This window comes from Misgurnus anguillicaudatus, chromosome 7 (genome assembly GCF_027580225.2).
Source record: "Misgurnus anguillicaudatus chromosome 7, ASM2758022v2, whole genome shotgun sequence".
Taxonomy (NCBI): Eukaryota; Metazoa; Chordata; class Actinopteri; order Cypriniformes; family Cobitidae; genus Misgurnus; species Misgurnus anguillicaudatus.
This window is the reverse complement of record NC_073343.2, coordinates 2,117,129-2,139,291: the sequence shown is the minus strand read 5'-3', so window position 1 is coordinate 2,139,291 and position 22,163 is coordinate 2,117,129. Positions and strand designations below refer to the sequence as shown.

The 22,163-nt window shown below is 35.0% G+C and overlaps 1 protein-coding gene across 11 annotated transcripts in view; it reads left to right on the top strand.

The window, feature by feature from the left end:
• ros1 (c-ros oncogene 1, receptor tyrosine kinase) overlaps positions 1 to 21,607 on the top strand; it is a 30,797-nt gene extending 9,190 nt beyond the window's left edge. For 3 of the 11 annotated variants that reach the window (XM_055171887.2, XM_055171884.2, XM_055171881.2), the window contains 22 exons: positions 342 to 467; positions 1,899 to 2,083; positions 2,200 to 2,297; positions 3,544 to 4,043; positions 4,135 to 4,338; positions 4,431 to 4,541; positions 6,583 to 6,764; positions 6,863 to 7,054; positions 7,161 to 7,261; positions 7,354 to 7,568; positions 10,639 to 10,817; positions 10,902 to 11,064; positions 11,204 to 11,296; positions 11,385 to 11,514; positions 11,603 to 11,771; positions 13,230 to 13,294; positions 14,009 to 14,138; positions 14,346 to 14,443; positions 15,907 to 16,110; positions 16,194 to 16,328; positions 16,454 to 16,611; positions 16,826 to 18,899. In XM_055171887.2, coding sequence (XP_055027862.2) covers positions 342 to 467; positions 1,899 to 2,083; positions 2,200 to 2,297; positions 3,544 to 4,043; positions 4,135 to 4,338; positions 4,431 to 4,541; positions 6,583 to 6,764; positions 6,863 to 7,054; positions 7,161 to 7,261; positions 7,354 to 7,568; positions 10,639 to 10,817; positions 10,902 to 11,064; positions 11,204 to 11,296; positions 11,385 to 11,514; positions 11,603 to 11,771; positions 13,230 to 13,294; positions 14,009 to 14,138; positions 14,346 to 14,443; positions 15,907 to 16,110; positions 16,194 to 16,328; positions 16,454 to 16,611; positions 16,826 to 16,980 — 3,593 coding nt within the window. In that variant the 3' untranslated portion in view covers positions 16,981 to 18,899. Of the gene's footprint in view, positions 1 to 341; positions 468 to 1,898; positions 2,084 to 2,199; positions 2,298 to 3,543; positions 4,044 to 4,134; positions 4,339 to 4,430; positions 4,542 to 6,582; positions 6,765 to 6,862; positions 7,055 to 7,160; positions 7,262 to 7,353; positions 7,569 to 10,638; positions 10,818 to 10,901; positions 11,065 to 11,203; positions 11,297 to 11,384; positions 11,515 to 11,602; positions 11,772 to 13,229; positions 13,295 to 14,008; positions 14,139 to 14,345; positions 14,444 to 15,906; positions 16,111 to 16,193; positions 16,329 to 16,453; positions 16,612 to 16,825; positions 18,900 to 21,507 lie in introns of those variants that run through there. The other 8 variants (XM_055171883.2, XM_055171882.2, XM_055171885.2 and 5 more) reach the window with 8 other exon arrangements.
• Positions 21,608 to 22,163: the final 556 nt, after the last annotated feature.

The following is a 22,163-nucleotide window of genomic DNA, read 5'->3' as shown; positions in this document are numbered from 1 at the left end:
GTATTATCCCCTTCTGACATCACAAGGGGAGCCAAATTTCAATGACCTATTTTTTCACATGCTTGCAGAGAATGGTTTACCAAAACTAAGTCACTAGGTTGATCTTTTTTACATTTTCTAGGTTGATAGAAGCACTGGGTACCCAATTATAACTAAAAGTCAGATTTTTATGATATGTCCACTTTAAAGACCAACAAGGTGCTCCTGAAACATATCCAACTTGGTTAAATGCTTGTATACATCATGTTACCACATGTTTACACCATTCTGCAATCATTGTGTCAATGCATTGTTTTAAAATAAGCAGGATTCTTATTGGTCCTTTTGTGCATGTCTTTCAGAGCAGGATGGAGGACGTTGGGTGTTTGCATCTAGATGGAACACATTAAGAAAAAGAGAAAAGGATGCTGATTTCTTCACTACAGCTGAATGTCTCTCTGAAGGTCTAATAGAGAGCAACATTACAGGTCAATTCTGCAACAAATCTATAAATATTGATCCGCTAAACACAAGAATGTCCAAGTTAGAGATCACAGTGTAAATTCAAACATTTCTCATTATTTTACAGCACTACAGTATAGTTGTATAGTGATCAATTATTGGTCACATCACCTAAAATATGTTTCATGTAACTATTTAGTATCTAAATGACCTGATTTTGCTTAAAGGTCACATAGTATGCCCACTTTTCAAGAAGTAATATAAGTCTCAGGTGTGCCTAGAAAGTGCCTTTGACGTTTCAGCTCAAAATACCCCACAGATCATTTATTATAGCATGTCCAAAAAAATGCTTCTATTTGGGTGGGAGCAAAAAGCACCGTTTTTATGTGTAGTACCTTTAAATGCAAATGAGCTACTGCTCCCCCCCTCTCTTACCAACAGACAGTGAGCGCTTTTAGTTAAAAATAGATCTGATTCCTGGAAATACAGTCAGAGACATCAGTATCTTTAGCCACATTAGCTCTACAACGTGCTAACAAACACATTTAGAAAAGCTTTTGGGTGAAATTAACCAGTCAGTCAGTGGTAGTGGGCGGGGCTTTGTTTGTATGACATCCAATAACAAGAGAATCAAAACAGCTACTTTGGGTAAATAGGGATTATAAAAGATAGAGATGGAGGATTTTTTTGTGCTCACCCAAGGTCAACACACATTTATGTCCAAACACCTTGTTAAAGTGGATTTTCCATAAAATGTGCCCTTTAATATAAAAAATCAACCTGACTATAGCTATCCCAACAAAATGGTAAATGACAAAGTATACTCCCACATGAAAAAATACTGTAGTATGCGTTAGTTACTTTTTCGGCGTGCACCACCCCCAAAAGAAAATGTATGACATACAAAATTATTTAAATTAAAAAACATATTATATTATGCAGTTAAGCGCTGTTGGTTAGTAGCCTTATTTTTCTGATGTTTAATTACACAGAATTTATGAAAAAATTTATGTATTTTTAAAAAGTCATAAGGGTGGGGGGGCTGGCACAATCTCGTGGCCCCCTGGCCCCAGTTTGATAACCACTGCTACTTTAATATGTGCTATGTTAAGATTCAAAAACAATATAATATCAGGAATTTTACTAAGGTATCCAATAGTAAATGTTCAAATAAACCACATTTTTTTATGTTAGCTCTGTGTCAATAATTGTTTCATTTGCTGAAATTTGATTTAAAAAGTACACCTTTTACCTAAAAAGTTCATATTAGTGCGTGAGTGCTTATTAGTACCTCAAATGTACATATTAGTAACAAATATATATATCTGTACCTACATGGTACATATTAGGACTTTTTTAAATGGTACTGCCCCAGTGACAGTGTAGATGAATGTTACCTGAGCTATGAAAGAGTCTTCGCTATTTGCTTTCTAATATCTGACTCATGCTTTTTACAGGAGTGGCCATGCACTACAGTTCAAACAAGGTGTATTTTTCTGAAGGGACTCATATTTGGGTGAAAGGGGCAGAAAATCTCACTGACCACTCGGATCTTAAGCTTCTTCACTCTGCTCATCTAAAGGTCACAGCACTGACAATCGATTGGCTTTATCAGAGGATTTACTATGTTTCCAGCGGTAGGGTGAGTATTTACCTTTTGAACCTCCATCTGGATTTTTATATGCTGTTGTAGTTATGTTTGTTTGATCACTCTGTTATTAAATATTGTCATAATACGCTCTTTATTTCCTGCTGCAGGTCTATTATTGTGGATTAGATGACTGTTCTGTGCCAGTCAGTGTAAATCTCACCTTATTCAGTGACCTTTTAAACATAATTGCAGATCCATATAATGGGTAAGTATCATTCATTTTTTATTACCTCTTTTTTAACTCTTTCCTCGCCATTGACGAGTTATCTCATCAATTAAAGGCAGGGTTCATGATCTCTGAAAGCCAGTGTTGACATTTGAAATCCCCTAAACAAACACGCCCCTACCCCAATAGAATCTGGACCTTTTTTTGATAGACCCGCCCCACACATACGCAACGCAGGCAACAATGTCGTTTTTAGTTTACTGCTGATTGGCTACATGTGTGTTTTGGTAGTCGGCCCGACTCTCTTTTACAAAGCGTTTTTCAGATATCATGCACCCCGCCTTTAAGAGAAAACATTTGCATAAAAAATTTGTTCCTGATGAGGTTTTATGTTGATCTGTAATAGCGCGATTATCCACTAGATGACACACTTACCCAATTTATAAAAAAACTGAAGCAAAAAAATGATTTACCAATTTTAAACTATGTTTTGATAGTCGTTCAGAATTGATCTCTAACAAAATTCCTTCACAAAAATGCAATTATTTCAGCTTTTTGCTAATTTTTAAATTTTTTTTAAAGAAAAATAGTAATACTCATATTTAAGAGTTTATAAGCAGAGAAAAAAATATAGATAGAATGAAACTTTTTTCTGTTTTGTTAGTTTGTTTGTTTGCAGAGGATCTGTTCTTTCATTTGATATATTTGTATGTTTATATATTTTTAGAAGAAAATTTTCCTGGAAGGCATTTTGTGAAACTCTTGTGAAAATCACAAAAATGCTGGCGGGCAACTTTTTAAAAATGGCTAGCGGGGAATGAGTTAAGAGCTTAACATTATATATATTAAAGCTGCAATCTTTACTTTTTGGGTTAAAAATAAAAAAAGTAAGTTATTTCGCAAGTAAATAAAGACTGTACCCATTTTTAGGGATAGTACACCTAAAAATGTAAATTCTGTCATCAATTATTCACCCTCAAGTTGTTACAAACCTGTATTCATTTCTTTGTTCTGCTAAACACAGAGATATTTTGAGCAAAGTTTGTAACCAAACAGTTTTTGAGCGCCATTGACTTCCATAGTAGTCTTTTATACTACTATTGAAGTCAATGGTGCTTTTGTTTCCTACTTCATTACAAATATCTTTGTAATTTATACAGGTTTGTAATAACATAAGGGTAATTCATTTCAGTTCATTTTTCATTGAACAATCCCTTTAAGATTATATTTGATCATTTTGTAACCAATTACATTTATTTTAAATGTAAAAATTATGTTTTGTCAGCTTTTTATTCTTGCTGATGCCCAACGGTATATTCCGCACCCCTCTTCACGGCCAACAAGATGAGTTAACACAAATTGTGAACACATCGACAAATGCTTTCTATGACTTGGTGGTCAGTTTCCCCAATAAGAGGCTGGTTTTTCACGACAGAAAGGATCAGATTCTCAAAGCCGTGTCTCTGGATGGCTTACACGCGGTTACACTGTACACAAGCGTTACGTTTGGAGCGACCAGTATTGCTAACGAGAACGATTTCTTCATGCTCACCAATGGATACGCACTTTACAAACAGGTTGGCCATGGTCAGGTGGCCATCTTTAATGAATTCCCTATGGACTGTGATATCTTCAATCAGTATGAAGGCTTTGGTAATCTCTGCTATTTTAGTCCATCTGCCCAGCCTTACCCTGTGCCACAAAGGCCAAGAAATCTCGGAATCCTGTTTGGATCAGATAAGGCCAATTTGTACTGGGATGAACCTGAAAATATGATCGGAGCGAGTAAGCAATAAAGCTAATATATTGTTTGTCATTTATTTTTAAGGTTTGATTTAGCTCATTAAATGCACAATATTTTTTTTTTGCATTGTAGGCTCATCCGCCTGGCAAAATTGGACTTATTCTGTAAACTGCTCATTGCATGGTCTGCTGGTGACCAGCATTAGTGGTGTAATTGGCACACATTTAACAATGTCAGATCTGCAAAGTTCACAGCGGTACGATGTTTCTGTCAGGGCTTGTTCTCCTGGTGGATGTTCTACATCTGTCTCATATGAAGGATCAACTCTTCACATTGGTGACTTGATCTTTGATTTTTACCTATAAAGTTTAATGGCAGTGTTTACAAAACTGGTTAAACATTATGGGATTTCTTGTCTTTTTAACTAGCGGATGAGGCACCATATATAGCTGCTGCTGCTCAGTATGGCATCTGGAAGCAGGATTTGGATAGCAATGAACTTCTTGAAGCACTGGTGACTAATATTAAAGATGTTAAAGGTAAGATTGACAGATCATATAGAGACTGACTTAGAAAAGTGAAGAAATCAACAAACCCTGTGACCCTGGACCACCAAACCAGTAGTAGCACAAACCATTTGTAGCAATAGCCAACAATTCATTGTCATTTTTTACACAAAAAAATTATTATGATATTAAGTAAAGATCATGTTCCATGAAGATATTTTGTAATTTTCCTATCGTAAGTATATCGAAATGTATTTATCATTAGTAATGTGTGTTGCTAAGGACTTCATTTGGACAACTTTAAATTTAACTTCTAAATTTTCTCAATATTTAGATTTTTTTGCACTCTCAAATTAAAACCTTACATCGTTGGAAATGTATTTATTTAGCTTTCAGATGATGTATAAGTCTCAATTTTAAAAAAAAACCTTATGACTGGTGGTCCAAGGTCACATTTATGCATTTGCCTGGCACGTTTTTCTTAAGCGACTTGCGTTACATTCAGGCAATATATATATATATATATAAGTGATTACTTTTTCTTATTATAAAATTATTTTTTAATAATTAAATTATCAATAATGTAGAAAATAGCAATAGTGTGTGTCCAAATGTTTGAGTTTTACACTGTAAAAAGTTGGATCAACTTAAAAAAATTGTAACGCCTATATATATATAAATATTTGGTGTTACCAATTCAAGTACTTTTTAAAAAAATGCTAAAAAAATCACCTTACATTTTCACTTAAAGGAACAGTATGCAGGATTGTGGTCAAAACTGGTATTGCAATCACATAACTTGTGGCTAAAACTTGTACTGCAATCACACAACTGGTGGCCAATACACAAAATGACAACATAAACATCAGTTGAGGGCTGCAACTCCACTTTTTAAATGACAATATTCTGGCCATACCACTGTTGTCAGTGATATAAGTATTTGAAATGAAAATGTTTTGTTAATGTCTAGTGACATATCAGGGCCATTTTATGATTAATTGATATACATTTCTTACATACTGTTCCTTTAAGTGAGAACATTTTAATTGAAAAACATGGATTTTAGGCATTGGTAGAAAACTTTTTACAGTGTAAAACTCAAACATTTGGATACACACTATTACTGTTTTCCACATTACTATTGATAATTCAATTATCAAATAGATATGAAAGTTTTAATTTGAATTGTTTAGTACGATTTTTCAAACTTTACAATGCCAAGGACTTCCAAATATGATTAACCTTTTGTAAGGGCCCCTGTACCTAAAACATATAGTATGAATTAATATATTTTTATTTTTAGCAAATATACACTTGGAGTACTGCTGGATGTACAAACCTGGAAGAAAATCATTTTCAATTCAATTCAATTCAAATTTATAAACTAAATGGGACATTTCACAAGACTCTTTTAAATTGTAAAATAAATCTTTGGTGTCCCAGAGCACATGTGTGAAGTTTTAGCTCAAATGAACATATGGATAATTTATTATAACATGTTAAAATTGCCACTTTATAGGTGTGAGCAAAAATTTGTCGTTTTTGGGTCCTTTAAAATGCACATGAGCTGATGAAATGCAAACACTGATTGCCATAATGGTGGTCTGTTGAAATGGAAACTCAATTTTTTCTCTCTTTTTCTCTGCACTACATGGCAGTGCCGTGGTTGGATAGTGCAGATTGAATTATAATAATATCCCCTTCTGACATCACAAGGGGAACCAAATTTCAATGACCTATTTTTTCACGTGCTTGCAGAGAATTGTTTACCAAAACTAAGATCTTTTTCACATTTTCTAGGTTGATAGAACCACTGGGGACCCAATTATAACATGTAAAAAGTCAAATTTTCATGACATGTCCCCTTTAAAGCAGCTTTATAAAGACTTTAAAAATAACCCTTATGAGTGAGATAAAGGAGATTGTAATAAGGAAAACACTTCATGATATATTGTTATAACAAATACACATTTGTCTACATAAATGTGTCCAAACGTACTGTACAATATTTAATACAATTTTGTATGACATTTCATACTATAATGCCTTAAATATCTGCTTTCGTGTGGAATAGACATTGACTGGTATAATGGAACAATCTACTGGAGCAACAGCTCAGGCCACATTAACTGGGTTGAACTAGCTGACCCGTCTGTGAGTGAGAGAGTCATGACAAATCCATTATCACTAAAGGCTGAATCTGTGGCGTTTGACTGGCTTGGCCACTATCTATACTGGAGCTGCAACTCAAATCAGGTACGTCCATATGATGTTTAATATCAACTATAAACACTGTGACTTAAAAAACACTGAAAACAAAAAAAACTGTTGGACATATTTGTCCCCTATATTAGATATGCAGAGGGTCTACATCGAAACAGGATGTTGAGGTATTTCTCCAAGCAGATGATACGATTCTCAGTTTGGTCATCGATTCATTGAATGCTGCCATCTACTGGACCACTAAACTATCTGTGGAGGGTTGTAGATTGGATGGAGGTGGTTATCAACTTCTGGATAAAATGAGCGTGTTCTCTGGAAGAGAGGTGAGATGTGCACATCAAACTGATATAAGAGTCTTATATAGGCACTTAAAGCCTGGCAGATAAATTTTATATTGACAACAAATATGTGTTAATACACTTGTTGTAGGTTGCTGGAATCACTTTGGATGTGATGGAGAGAAATCTTTATTGGCTGGTGAAGGATGGTACACTGTTACATCTGTACAGAGCAAACTTTAGCGGAGACAGGTTGGAACAGAGAAGATATTTATCTTATAAAGGATTGTTAAAATGATTGCTATAAGTGAATTAAAAAATACCAATTTGATGTTACTTTAAAGGATGCAAGAGCCTAAAGTGGTAGAATATGTTAAATGGACCACATCTCAAATCTTGAATCATCAAGTGGGCTACTACAGCGGACGACTTGTGTGGCTGGATGAGAATAAACAGTTGAGGATACAAGAGGTGAACCAAAAAAACAGTGTCCACATGTCTTCCAGTAACACACTGACAGCATTTACCATAGTACAGAAAATGCTCAAACCTCTGCCAGGTAAAGTGGCCCACATCTCATTGCACATTACAACTTTAAAGTCTGTGTAAAGTCATTTCAGAGATTTGTTTCTAAAAGCATTATAAATGTTAAAAATGTATTGCTTAAACACACTACAAATACTGTGAATTATGTTGTACTGAATTGTGGAGTTACTGTTAAAAAGTGTCCCCACCTTTCTGTGTTCAGGAATATTTTGGGCGGGGATAAAATGTTGGCTCGAAGCCACGAGCATGGCCCCGCCCCTAACACAATCGCAGCATTCGTTCATTTTGATCAGCAATGTTTTTGAAAAGGGTTTCACCACGGGCGTGGTTTCAGTGCCAACAGGGCGTGGTTTCAGTGCCAACAGAGGACATGCGCCCAGCGTGATTATTTTAAAAGATTTTGATAACTTATTTTATATTTTTATAATGTAAATTTGGCTGGATGGTTAATATCACATTTTTCTGTGGTGTCACAAACTGAGAACACATTTCATCTCAGACTTTACACAAACTTTAAAGGGACAGTTCACCCAAAAATCAAAATTCTTTCATAATTTTTTTATCCTCATGTTGTTCTAAACATGTATGAATTTCTTTTTTCTGATGAAACACAAAAGAAGATATTTTAATAAATGATGGTAAGCACAAATACAATGAAGTTCAATGGGTACCAGGGGCGGAGTGGGAACAAAAAATCTACAGAGAAATTTCGTATACCACCGGCCCTCCGTGGTAAAAAAAAAATGTTTCGTAGCCTATTTGTAGTAAAACTAGGGTAGGCTAATACAAATCGTAATCAATTTGCCCCCCCAAAAAAAACTTTTTCATAATAATAATAAAATCATTAAATCATGGCTAATTTTCCTAAATGAGTAACTATACAAAATGATACCTGGTTGAAAGACGGAGATGCGTACCTCAATCAGCTATTACATAACAGAGCGAGGCCAGAGATGAATGTGCTCATAAACGGAGTAATATGGAATAATTTGTGCATCTTTGAATAACTGTAAGAATATTTCCTTTAAATATCATTTTTGTCATATGAAGTTTTGAGAGATAGCCTAATAATGTTTTTCCACGGTTATTGCTTATTTATTTTAACGTGTTTGGCGCATTACCTTAGAGTTTATTTCAGTAATATTGCTTTTTTTCTCTCTAATAATAATACAATTTACATGCCAATCCTGCTTCCTTGTCTTTTTTTTATTTCATTATGCTGTAATGTTAATTTATATGTGGATATGAGACGTTCATTGCCGTTATATAATCTCGTCTAATTTTAAAATCATATCTGGAATAATGTGTGCATCTTTGAATAACTGTAAGTATACAGTTCATTTGAAAATAATTTGAGAAATGAATAAGTTGAATAAGTTTTGAGAAATAATAATGTTGTGAGGATATTTATATATTCAAGTTGAATACTCTCAACTATTAATATGGAAATCTAATAGAAATCTAATAGTAGGAAATATAAAATGTGATACTGCAAAGTTACCCTTCTTAATTTTATTTATGATATATAGCCATATGGAGATAAACCTTTGCAAATGTGCTGATTTTATCCATTCAAGTAATGACCACCAGGCTAGAAATTTTAAACATCCTTAATCCACACTTTCTATTAAATAGTGGATTGATGGATCAATCCGACCGCATATGTACTGCAATAAACAGGCATTCAGCGACGCGGCTTTTCACATCAAAGGCCGACAGGCTATGGCAATTTGGAGAGGGGCCGTTCAATAATCCCCCTATATTTTTAAAAAATCCTAAACATGGTTGGACCTGCCGAACAGGTTGAGCACTTTTATATAGCCTACTGTGTTGAGCAAAGAGGCTGCACAGTTTGACCAGAGGGAAGCGGCCGCACATCAGGCCGCCAGACGGGGTTAACTTGCAATGTATAACTATTATCAGACCGGCCCTCGCAGCCTCAAAACACTATCGGCCCACCGGGAAATGTCCCGACTCTCCCGATGGCCACTCCACTACTGATGGGTACCATCAACTGTACCATCATTTATCAAAATATCTTCTTGATCATTTATCACAATACTTCAATTTTATTTATTTTTCTACTATGGAAGTCAATGGTTACCATTAACTGTGTGCTTACCATCATTTTTCAAAATATCTTCATAATATGTGTTAATCCGAAAAATAATCATACAGGGTTATTTATGAACTTTACGTTTAAAGGATTAGTCCATTTATTAGTCCACCACCATGTCATAGAAAATGTTGACGTCTTTCTTTGTTCAGTCAAGAAGAAATTATGTTTTTTGAGGAAAACATTCCAGGATTTTTCTCATTTTAATGGACCCCAACACGTAACAGTTTTAATGCAGTTTAAAATTGCAGTTTCAACAGAGTTTCAAAGGACTCTTAACAATCCCAAACAAGGCATAAGGGTCTTATCTAGTGAAACAATTGTAATTTTTTACAAGAAAAAAAGTGCGACCTCACGTAATTGCGTACTGTGGTGGAAAGGTCACGTGTTACATGAAATGCACATTGCGGACCATTTTAAACAATAAACTGACACAAAGACATTAATTAGTATCATTCAACATACAACGAAAGCGATCCTCTTTCTCCACACTTGTAAACACTGGGGCAGAGTTTCGAATACGTCATCCGTGACCTCTTGACGTGATGACGGATTATGTGAGGTCACGTTGGCGCGTCACAGGACCGGAGATAGACAAGAAGTTGTGGTTTAAAAGTGCATATTTTTTATTTTTCTTGTCAAAAATGACTATTGTTTCGCTAGATAAGACCCTTATGCCTTGTTTGGGATCGTTTAGAGTCCTTTGAAACTGCAATTTTAAACTGCATTAAAACTGTTACGTGTTGGGGTCCATTAAAGTCCATTCAAATGAAAAAAATCCTGGAATGTTTTCCTCAACAATTTCTTCTCGATTGAACAAAGAAAGACATCAACATTTTGGATGACATGGTGGTGAGTAAATTATCTGGATTTTTTTTAAGAAAATGGACTAATCCTTTAAGTCATCATCTGCCAAACCTTCATACAGTTTAAAGTGAGCACTTTAATGTGTCTGTGTGTGTTGCAGATGGGTTCCTGTCTTCCCCTGTAGTTATTCCACCTGCAGTTCCCAAAACCTCTGTTCATCTTGAAGGCAATCACACATTTTTCCAGATACTCTGGGATGCCATTAATACTGACTTTGGGAATGCGTTTTATTGTGTGGTGTCTAATGGACTGTCACAAAATGTGAAACGACTTCAAAATGTACATCACTTTTCTTAATAAGATATAAGAGTGTTTTTAAAGAGAAACGTATTAATGATCGTCTTTTTGATTCATTTTTTACAGAACTACCCAAGCAGATATTGTCACCCTGCCAATACAATTTCTGAGCCAGTCATAAATGTGACCAGATTTAAGCCGGACACTGAATTTAACGTCACCATTACTCCCTTTTCATACTGGGGTAAAGGGGAATCAACAAGTACAGTTCTCTATACTCCAGGAAAGGGTAAGGATGCTTGATTATTATTGTATTTGTATACATTTATAATATGTACTATAAATCACTTTATATATGCAACAATAATATGAAAATGAAGAAAGCTCAAATAGGACTATGTGTGTAATCTAACTCTGTAACCCAACAGGCTCTTCAAAACAATCTGACATGACGTTGGTTATTGTAATCATAGCAGTGTGTGTCAGTATTGCACTTATTATTATCATCCTGTCTGCAGTCTGTAAGTATAAAAGTGATACAACTTTAGAAAAAAGAATGTACACTTTACTAGACTTAAAGTGCATGTTATCATCACTGTTTTTCTGTAGTTTGGCACAGACGTCAAAATAAAAAGGATCATGGGACATCTACACAAACCGGTGTGCATATCCACAGCGATGAGGAGTTGGAGTATATCCGAGGTTTGGTTGGTCTTGGGAACGCTTGCTATGCCGTCAGGTGAGCAAGAATGTCACATCCAGTGTCTAAGGTTTTATATTATTTTTTCTAATTGCAAGTGTATTTATCTTGAAATAAATGTCTCCAGTGCCATACCCGCCCAAAGAGAGATCGAGTCCATCCCTGTGTTTCCCAGGGACTGTCTGAAGCTCCAGAGGTTGTTGGGAAGTGGAGCGTTTGGAGAGGTTTATGAAGCTATCACAGTTGGCAGCCAACTCACTGCTGGAGTCATGCCAGAGATGAGAGTGGCTGTTAAGGTACATCTGAATGAATACTTCAGGGATACTTTAGGGATGTTTATATAGGCTTCTCTAAATGTCCGGTATGTTGTTTGATGAATGTCTTTCAATCTCCAGGAATTTGCATTTTCACATTGCACTGGCAAATATTGCATAGTGTAAATCTTATAAATAAGTCTTAGGTTGACTTCCGTCAGCATGTGTAAATACTCTGTGATGCTGACAAACATTGCTGTTCATTTGAGTGTCCTGAGCATTGTGATTTAGGATTGGAAAGTTTTATTACTTTGCATTTCTATTTGTCGATGCTAGTGGCACAGACATTATACAGTTAGGGGCAGTTTCCCGAACAGGGTTTAGATTAATCCAGGACTAGGCCTTAGTTATAAAATAGTTTTTACAAACAAATCTTACAAAAAAACAAAACTGGTGTGCATCTTGAGTTAAAACAATGTATGTTAACATATGTCAGTACAAGCTGTTTTTAAATTAAGGCACCTCAAACACGCATTTTAATCTGGGACAGGATAAGCCCGGTCTGGGAAACCGCATTTAGGGGCGGTTTCCCGGACAGGGATTATTTTAAGCCAGGACTAGACCTGAGTTTAATTGGGAAATATAACTTGTTTTAACAAACATACCTTACTAAAAACATTACTTATGTGCATTTTGAGCCAAAACCAAGGGCACTGATGTATTTTAAGATATGCCAGTGCAAGTTGTTTTGAGTTTGGACAGCTCTTTTATTTATTTTAGTCTAGGACTAGTCTAATCCCTGTCCGGGAAACCGCCCCTTAATGTTTAAAAGGTTCATCCCTAACTTCTGTAATGGACCAACATCTTTCACAAGTATACTTCTTCAGGGGCCGTTCACATATCGCGTCTTTTGCGTGCTCAAGTTCATTATTTCAAATGTATGCTCATAACGGTACATTCACACAGGGCAAGAAGGCTTGTCTGAAGCATGGCCAACGGCCAATCACAGTGGCCGCAACAAATGCTCTGGTCTTGCATAAACGTAGTTGGCTGGTTCGCACTAGGTTATTTAAATAAGGTGATCTGATTGGCTGACGCATGCATTGGTGCTTGAAAAGTTGAGAAGTGTTCAACTTCTGCCGCGAGAAACGGCAGTGACGCAACGACAATGGGTCCACAAATCAGTTCGGCAACACATGACGTCGCCCATTAAAAGTAAATGAAAAGCGTTAACGCTTACGCCCCGCGAACGTACCGTAATAGAAGTGACGCGATCACGACGCGCACATGATGCGACTTGCTCGTTTTTTTCCAGGCGCGTCTGCACCGCATCGAGCTAAAAACACCCCAACTTTTCAGAATGCCGCAAGAGCACCGCAGGTCATGTGACAAGAACCTACGCACCTCGTGTTTCCACGTGTTTTAGGCGCGACATGTGAACGGCCCCTTAGAAACTATAACAAACACAATTGGTGCCATTTTGAATTCATCTCTTCACAGACGCTGCGCAGCGGTGCCAGTGAATATGAGAAAGTTGAATTCTTGAAGGAGGCTCATCTCATGAGGTATAAACAAACTTTTTCCTCAGGATCACATTAAATGATCATAATCATATTTTTTTTAAACGTGACCCAGTCTGTGAAATCACAGTTAAAGGTGCAGTGTGTACATTTTAGAAGGATCTTTTAACAGCAACGCAATATAATATAGATAACTATGTTTTCAGTGATTTATAAAGACCTTACAAAATGAACTGTATTGTTTTTATTACCATAGAATGAGCCAGTTTTATCTACATACACCACGGGTGCCCTTACACAGAAGCCGCCATTTTGCGCCATCATGTTTCTACAGAAGCCCCAAACAAACAAACTGCTCTACATAGCGTGTTTGTCACCACGTTATCTCAGATGATGACATGTTTTTCCTGTGACGCCACCATAGCTTCTCTATGTGCTTCGAAAGGGAGGGTGCAATTTGCAACCTCACCACTAGATGCCACTAAAATGCACACATGGCACCTTTAAAGTAATTTTTTGATTTACAGTTTTTTACATCAAACATGCTACATAATGTAAATACTTTATGTAAATATATAACTATTAGGGATACTGAGTAAGGCCACGTCAAAAATTTTAAACAATGTAAAAAATCAAATTTTAATGGTACTAATATCATCATTAGATTATGAGTCTTTAGCCTGGATTTCACAGACAGAGTCACATATTGACTAAGATATTGGAGCAATTCTATGTTTTTTTTTTTTTTTTTTTTGATAGCCAGTTTACTCATACTAACATCCTGCGTTTGCTTGGAGTCTGCCTGCTGAATGAACCTCATTACCTCATTCTGGAGCTGATGGAGGGAGGAGACCTCCGTTCCTACCTGAGGGGAGCTCGACCTACCAATGTAAGAGTCTCATTGAAGTAGCAACTAAATTGAAATAAAAAAAAAAACTTTTAATTGGTCCTTTAGTTTGTAAGAACACACAAACATGTGTATAGCAATACACATACAGTCGAGGTCACACTGTTATGAATGTGAGATTTTTTTTACATTTCTGGTTTGAAAGACTCGGGAATGCTTTAGTAACATCTGCAGTCTTATATCTTACAGAACCACAGAGAGCTACTAAATCTAACCAGCCTTCTGGACATCAGTTTGGATGCCTCCAAAGGGTGTGCTTATTTAGAAAGGAAGCGCTTTGTTCATAGGTAACATCTTTTGGTATTATAGATTCATACTTCAACTACATTTAAAGGGGACATATTTAGAAAATCTGACTTTTTTCATGTTTAAGTGCTATAATTTGGTCCCCAGTGCTTATATCAATCTAGAAAATGTGAAAAAATCAACCCAGTAACTTACTTTTGGTAAACCATTCTCTGCAAACATGTGAAAAAATTAGGTAATTGAAATTTGGCTCCCCCCGCGACGCCAGAATGGGACAGCATCGTCCCCTAATCTGCACCATCCAAACATTTAGTGCCACTTAGTGCAGAGATCAGCTCATTTGCATTAAAAACGACACATTTTTGCTCACACCTAAAATGTGGCAATTTTAACATGTTATAATAACTTATCTGTGGGGTTTTCTTAGCTAAAACTTTAAATACTCACTCTGGAGGCACCAAAGATTTATTTGACATCCGAAAAAAGTCTTGTGAAATGTCCCCTTTAAAAAAAATAAAGGTTCTTCACAGTGATGTTATAAAAAAACATTATATCCTATCTGTTGATTCATAATCTAAATAACCTTTCTTCACTACAAAGAATCTTTTGTAAAACAAAAATGTTAAGGTTATTTAATGAACCATGTAGCCAAAAATGTTTTTTTGTATAGCGTCATACAGCACCTTTATTTATTTGGGTTTTTTTGTGGATATTAAACTTTTTTATAGAACCATACAGTCTGACAGAAGTCTTTAAAGGAGCAGTGTGTAATTTTTAGAAGGATCTCTTGACAGAAATGCAAAATAATATACAAAACTATATTATCAGGGGTGTACAAAGACCTTTCATAATGAACCGTTATGTGTTTATTACCTTAGAACGAGATCTTTTTATTTACATACAAAGAGGGTCCCCTTACATGGAAGTCGCCATTTTGTGCCACCATTTTTCTAGAGAAGCCCTAAACGGACAATTTTTTTACTAAGTTGTCTCTGACGATGACATGTTTGTCCGGTGGCAGCTACCGTTGCTTCTCTATGTGTGTCAAAAGCGAGGGGTGAGCAGTGGACTACGCCGTTGGTTGCAATTCGCAACCTCACCACTAGATGCAGCTAAAATTTACACATTGCACCTTTAAAGCAGTGGTTCTCAAACTGGGGGCCGGGGCCCCCAGGGGGGCTGCAAGATGGTGCCAGGGTGGCCCCAGTTTTATGACATTTTATAAAATACATTAATTTATCATGAATTCTGTGTTATTAAACCTAAAAAATTTGTATAATTTAATGTTTTTTTTTATTCAAACGTCAAGTTTTAGAACTGTTTTTTGTCATACATTTTCTTTGGGGGGGCCGCGAAGGAATGCACCGTACACAAAGGGGGCTGTCCGCTGAAAAAGTTTGAGAACGACTGCTTTAAAGAGCTTTTATTTAAAGCTGTCTAGGCTCTCCATTAGAAAACATAGAACTGTATTCAATAGTGCACTGTATTAATTTCTTGTGTACAGAGATATTGCCTCAAGGAACTGTTTGGTTTCAGTAAAAAGCTATACGGACCCAAACAGAGTCATTAAAATAGGTGACTTTGGATTGGCCCGTGATGTGTACAAGAATGACTACTACAGGAAAAAGGGTGAAGGTTTATTTCCTGTTCGCTGGATGTCACCAGAAAGTTTAACAGATGGAATTTTCAACAAATACTCGGATGTCTGGTAAATATTGAAAATATTGCCATTTACATTTTTTTTTTTGGAATTCATATCCTATCATGAAAATGTTATTTACATATTTTCAGGGCGTTTGGTGTACTCCTGTGGGAGATTATGACATTAGGAAAGCTTCCATATCCAACATACACCAACCATGAAGTCTTAAGCTACATTAATGCCGGTGGACGACTGCCTTTACCAACAGGGTGTCCTAAGAGTTTGTGAGTTCAATAAATAATTGTTAAATGTGTTGACTGAAAACAAAGACATAACAATTGCTTTAAACATGTATTGTATTGTTTGTATTGTATTATATCATGTTTTGATTTATAATATTATATTATAGGTACAATCTGATGATGGACTGTTGGAAAAAGGGGCCAAATGAAAGACCAAGCTTCCAGGACCTACAGGAAACCCTGCATAGATTGCGAGATTACGAAGCAGATCAAATAGGCGAAAATATGATTGCATGTCATGTAAACCAAGCATACCAAGAAGATGGTAAGAAACAAGCATGTTGAAATGTTTTCTATCTCTTCTTTTATATACCCTTTAGAACCACTTCGTATTGTCAATATATAAGCTTTCCTTTTCACCTAAAAAAACATTATGATTAGGTTTCTCAAAATCCTCTGGATTAAATTGCATTGCAAACTTAACCAATTTTGTAAATTGGTACAAATGTACTAATAGTATCTGTTTTTGGTTTTGTCAGAGGAGGAGGTCTGCACAAGGGTGGATGAAGATGAAGATGTAGAAACAGGACTTTCTCCTGTGCTCAACAACGATGGACTGAATTACTTGATGTATCGAGCTGACAGTCCAGACAGTATCAAAACAGACAAATCCACACTGTCAGAGGACAGATAAGACTAGGAAACCACATTTTTACAAGACTTTTTTAAGATGTCAAATAAATATTTGGTGTCCCCAGAATACGTATGTGAAGTTTTAGCTCAAAATACCATCTAGATCATTTATTATAACATGTTAAAATTGACACTTTGTAGGTGAAAATGTGCCGTTTTGGGTGTGTCCTTTAAAATGCAAATGAGCTGATCTCGGCACTAAATGGCAGTGCTGTGGTTGGATTGTGCAGATGAAGGGGTGGTATTATCCCATTCTGACATCACAAGGGGAGCCAAATTTCAATGACCTATTTTATCACATGCTTGCAGAGAATGGTTTACCAAAACTAAGTTACTGTCATTGACTTTCACGCTGCTGCTTCCTCAAATTCATTCCATTTGGCTCATTAGAGTCCATATAATTTAAACTCCATTTCGTGTTTTCACTACTTTCGCCTGTTGCGCTCCTACAACAAAACAAGGTAAACAAAGCTCTTAGGCTATAAAACAATTGTTTCATGAAAAGTCAACAGAATACAAGAAAAATGTATCTACTCCAGGAAATGTTTTGGAACCAGAATATAAGTATTTTACAGTATAAGTGTTAAAAATTATTTTATTTTAAAACTTCTCAACATCTGCCATAGAAGTTACTACCTATTAAGTGAACCAAACATAAGAACAAAATCCTGGTGTCCACTACAAAGGACATCAAATAAAATTTTGCTTTGTAAGGATCAAAATGATGGTCTACATTTTTGAAATACAGCTAAATACAGTCTAGACTCTCATTTTGGAAAAAAAAAAGATGATTATCAAATATATATTCTGCAGAAAAGTATTACTTAGTTATCTTGTTGCTATAAAATGTGAAAATCACAACTGTTGTTGTTTTGAAAAGTTTGTGTCCCCATATAAGACCCAGAGGATGTCCTCTGGACCAAACAGTATGATTCAAATAGGTTGAACAAATTGTGCTTGACTTAGAGGTCTGAAACTCATGTTCATTATACAGAAGACAAAAATGAATTGCTGGGACTCAGGTGGCTATATTGATATTTATTAATCATTACCATTTGACAGTAGCAGAATAAAAGTACAGTTTTTTCCACTAGAAAAAGTGTCCATCTTTATATATACTCTAAAAGTACTAGTTACAAAAAAATACTCAAGAAAATATAACAATTTAAATGTAATTCAATACTACCCACCTCTGATGTCAAGATGCACAGCTGATTACCATACATGTATATTAGGCCTACATACATCTGAATTATTCTTATGGCTCAAATGTTTCAATATTTATTTGTTTGTTTATCCAAAAAAACGTGTTTATATATGAGTAAATCTTCAAGTTATTTACAATAATCTACTTTATTTATATAAACTGTTCATGTATTTGTTGAAAGTCTAAGGGATGGTTTCCCGGAAAGGGATTAGCTTAAACCAGGACTAGGCCTTAGTTTAAAATATATAACTAGTATATATAATTATATATAAACTAGTTTTAACAAACATTAGTTAATGTATTACCTAACATGAACAAACCATCAGCAATACATTTGTTACAGTATTTATTAATTTTTGTTAATGTTATTTAATAGAAATAAATCTTTAAATTGTTTGTTCATGTTAGTTCACACTGCATTAACTAATGTTAACAAGAATTTAATAAAGTCTTAGTAATTGTTAAATGTAATATTACCAAGATTAATAAATGCTTTATAAGTGCAGTTCATTATTAGTTCATGTTAACTAATGTAGTTAACTAATGAACCTTATTGTAAAGTGTTACAACATGCCTTACTTAAAACATTACTTGTGTGCATTTTGGGGCAAAACAAAGTGCCTCAATTTGGACAGACTAGGACTAGTCTAATCCCTGTCCGGGAAATCGCCCCAAAGGGTTTAAACATAATGAATAAAATGTCATTCAATATATTTGTGCGTGTGTGCTCCAACATTAAAATTATTTGGATCTCACTATGAAAACCAACAGAAATGTTTAGTGTCAAGAAATGACATCAATTCAATATTTTCATTAAACAGGCCAAGAGGCACTCTACCACCTGTTAGATACTGTAGATATTTAGGGGTGGTTTTCCATACAGGGCTTATCTTAGTCCCAGACTACAATGCATGTTTGAGTTTCCTTCATTAAAAAAAAAAAAAAATCTAAATACACTGTAAAAAATGACTTTCTTAGTATTTTTGTCTTGTTTTCAGTAAAAAATCTAAAAATTCTTAAATCAAGATGTATTTTCTTGATGAACAAAATTACCTAAGAAAATAATACTAGTTTTTAGACAAAAAATATACAATTTAAGTGAATTTATGCTTAAAACAAGCAAAAATATCTGCCAATGGGGTGAGTAAATTTTACTTAAATTAAGCGTTTAAGAAAAAATAAATCTTATTTTTTTCTCACCCCATTGGCAGATAATTTTGCTTGTTTTAAGGACCGCCTTTTGAAGCCGCAGAAAACTTCGAAACAAGTTTCTGGTCTTGAAACACTGGACCTGTATATGAAAAGCGTTTTATGAATTTTACAGTATAAGAGTTAAGGAGAACAATAAGATAATTCTTTCTTCCAGTATTATATTGATTATGTAAGTATATGGGCCAACATGTTTGACATTAAGTTGACATCAAATCAACGTCATGTTAAAGGCGTTCAGTTGATTTCAAATTGATATCAATATAAATTTAAAATAATTTAAAAAAATTAACTGGGCCCTCAAATTGCATCCATTTGGCACATATGTTTTGAATCATATGTTGTTGGATTTCTGCATAAAAGTGGACTTGTGTAACTTCTGTGGGTAAAACAAATAAACAACAACAACAAAAACATTTATGTAAATTACTGATAATGAAATAAGAAGCGAACAGTAATTATTATATTTGACAAAAAATATATACGGATTTGCTTAATTACAATAAAAAAGTAAAAAGGGCAGCATTTTTGCTGTAACCCCACATGAAGTCCTTATTTTTTTTAAATCATTTTTTATTTTTAGTGATATTATATACGTTATAACTAAAATACATTTGTTGTAATTGATAATGAAATTGTAATACCCTATACCTATAATGTAAGCATACATACAGTATTACAATTACATGGTAATTTATGGAAAATTTACATTAGTTAGATTTTTCATAGTGAACATGCTGCATATTTTAAAATGATTTAGATTTTCTCGTCTTTAACTGATAAATGCAATGCTAGGGTTCTTAAAAAAATCATATTTATTTTTCAGAAATTCATTTTTTTTTTAATTATAAAAAATGTAGGGCCTACATGCCCATTCATATTGTCTATTCCTAATACCACCTGTAGATGGCGCCATAGCTTTTTGACATTCTTGGGTTTCTCTGCAGCTAAATAATGGACTACAACAATTAATTAATGTATTTTGTGTGTAAATTGATTCAAACCTAGTATGACAATGTTATACATGTATACACGAAAAAAATAAAATATTTGAAAGATTCACGACGTTGATGACCGTTGAAACGCACGTCATTACGTCAGGCCAGACAGTGTGCGCGGGAAGTCGAAGCAGCTCGAGAAGGTTGGCGCTTTTATCAAGTGAGTAATAAACATCTCATGAAATAAAACATAATTTGGTAATTTTAAAAACTTAAAAGATTGTGTTTTGATTAAATATTTGACGTTGCAATGAGTATTTTGTTCTTTTTGTGAATTGAAATTTCCCGGCTGTTAATGTAACGTTACTGTGAAGGATTCTGAGGTAATTTAACAGAGTTAGATCCATTAAGCAGGTACCTATTGTTTTTTTTTTTTTTAATGTCTACGATTTTTAAATGTCGCGAGTAATGTTAGTTTTACAGTTTTTGTTCGTACTAATAAAACTGCCCTAACGTTTGAATCTCTTTCCCGCATGCGATGCAACAAAACACAACAACCCATTATTATTCAAAAATGTGTCCACTAAAGTTAGATGCGAAATTAACATGACGTAGGCTACATCGTTGTTATGTCTTTATCAGTGCAGTTGGATCGTTGAATCGGTAAGTTAAGCTATACTGTACTGTACGCAGCGAGTTCGCCAGTACGACGTTTGTTCAGAACGACGACTCGTACACGAATGATTCATTTAAACCGCTTCATTTAAGCTATTGAACTTTTCAGTCATATGTCGTGTTGGTATAAAAAAATCTTGTGAAGGTGGTGAAAAAGGTAGTAAATTTATCTCTATAATTTCTGAATATACCCTGATTGAATCATTTAAATTGAACCACAGAGAATGCAAGATGTGAACAAGCTTTGATCATTTAGTAAAACTGGTTAAATCAGTTGGCCATTGTGGGCTAAAAAGTTAATTAAAAGTGATAAAAAGCTTTATTTTATTAAAAACATTCCTGTTTGGTAAAATAAGTGATGTTTTATATAACTTTTAACTGAATAATTGTCATTTTCATCTAATTTTATTAACACCCTGTCTCTCGTCTTGTCTTTGTCAGATCGTTTTTTAAGAGTCTCTGTTTGTTTCAGCCATTGTGTTCCTTTATGCTCCTCCAGAGACTACTATCCGGGTTGTCCATGCCAGGGTTGTGACTCTTGCATCTTTCACCGTGTGAAGTTGTCCGGCAGGGCCCGAGGGTGAGTGGGGGCTCTGAATCTCTCCCTGTGATTTGCTTATCCAGGGTTTTTTCCTCCAGGGTTAGCCTATATGTGCTGTTTGGTGTAACAATGGACCGAGTTCCACATCTTTCCCATCACCAAACACATAAATACGATTACTGTTATCATGTATAATTGGTTGTCTTTTTTCTTTCATCAAAGGTTCTTACAAACAGATTGATGGCAACAATGAACATGGATGGTTCAGGGGTGAAGAAGGCCTTTGAAAAACACGGCTATGTCGGGTTATAATAGGTACTACATTACGTTTTTTGTATGACTAGATGATGTAGTGTTGTGTCTATTTAGTGTTACCCATTGTGCAGCAAACTTTTATCAGGGTTTCCGTGGGGTCTTAAAACGTCTCAAATTCAGAATGTTACATATAAGGCCTTAAAAAGTTTTAAAAACACCCAGATTTGTATCCTAGGCCTTCAATTTAATTTACCAAAGTCTTAAATTTCTAAATTCCGTTCATTCCCGAAAAGCGTTGTCCACAAAAAATAAAATAATAATTTAAAACACAGAAGAACTAATCAGTGGCAGAGGCAGAA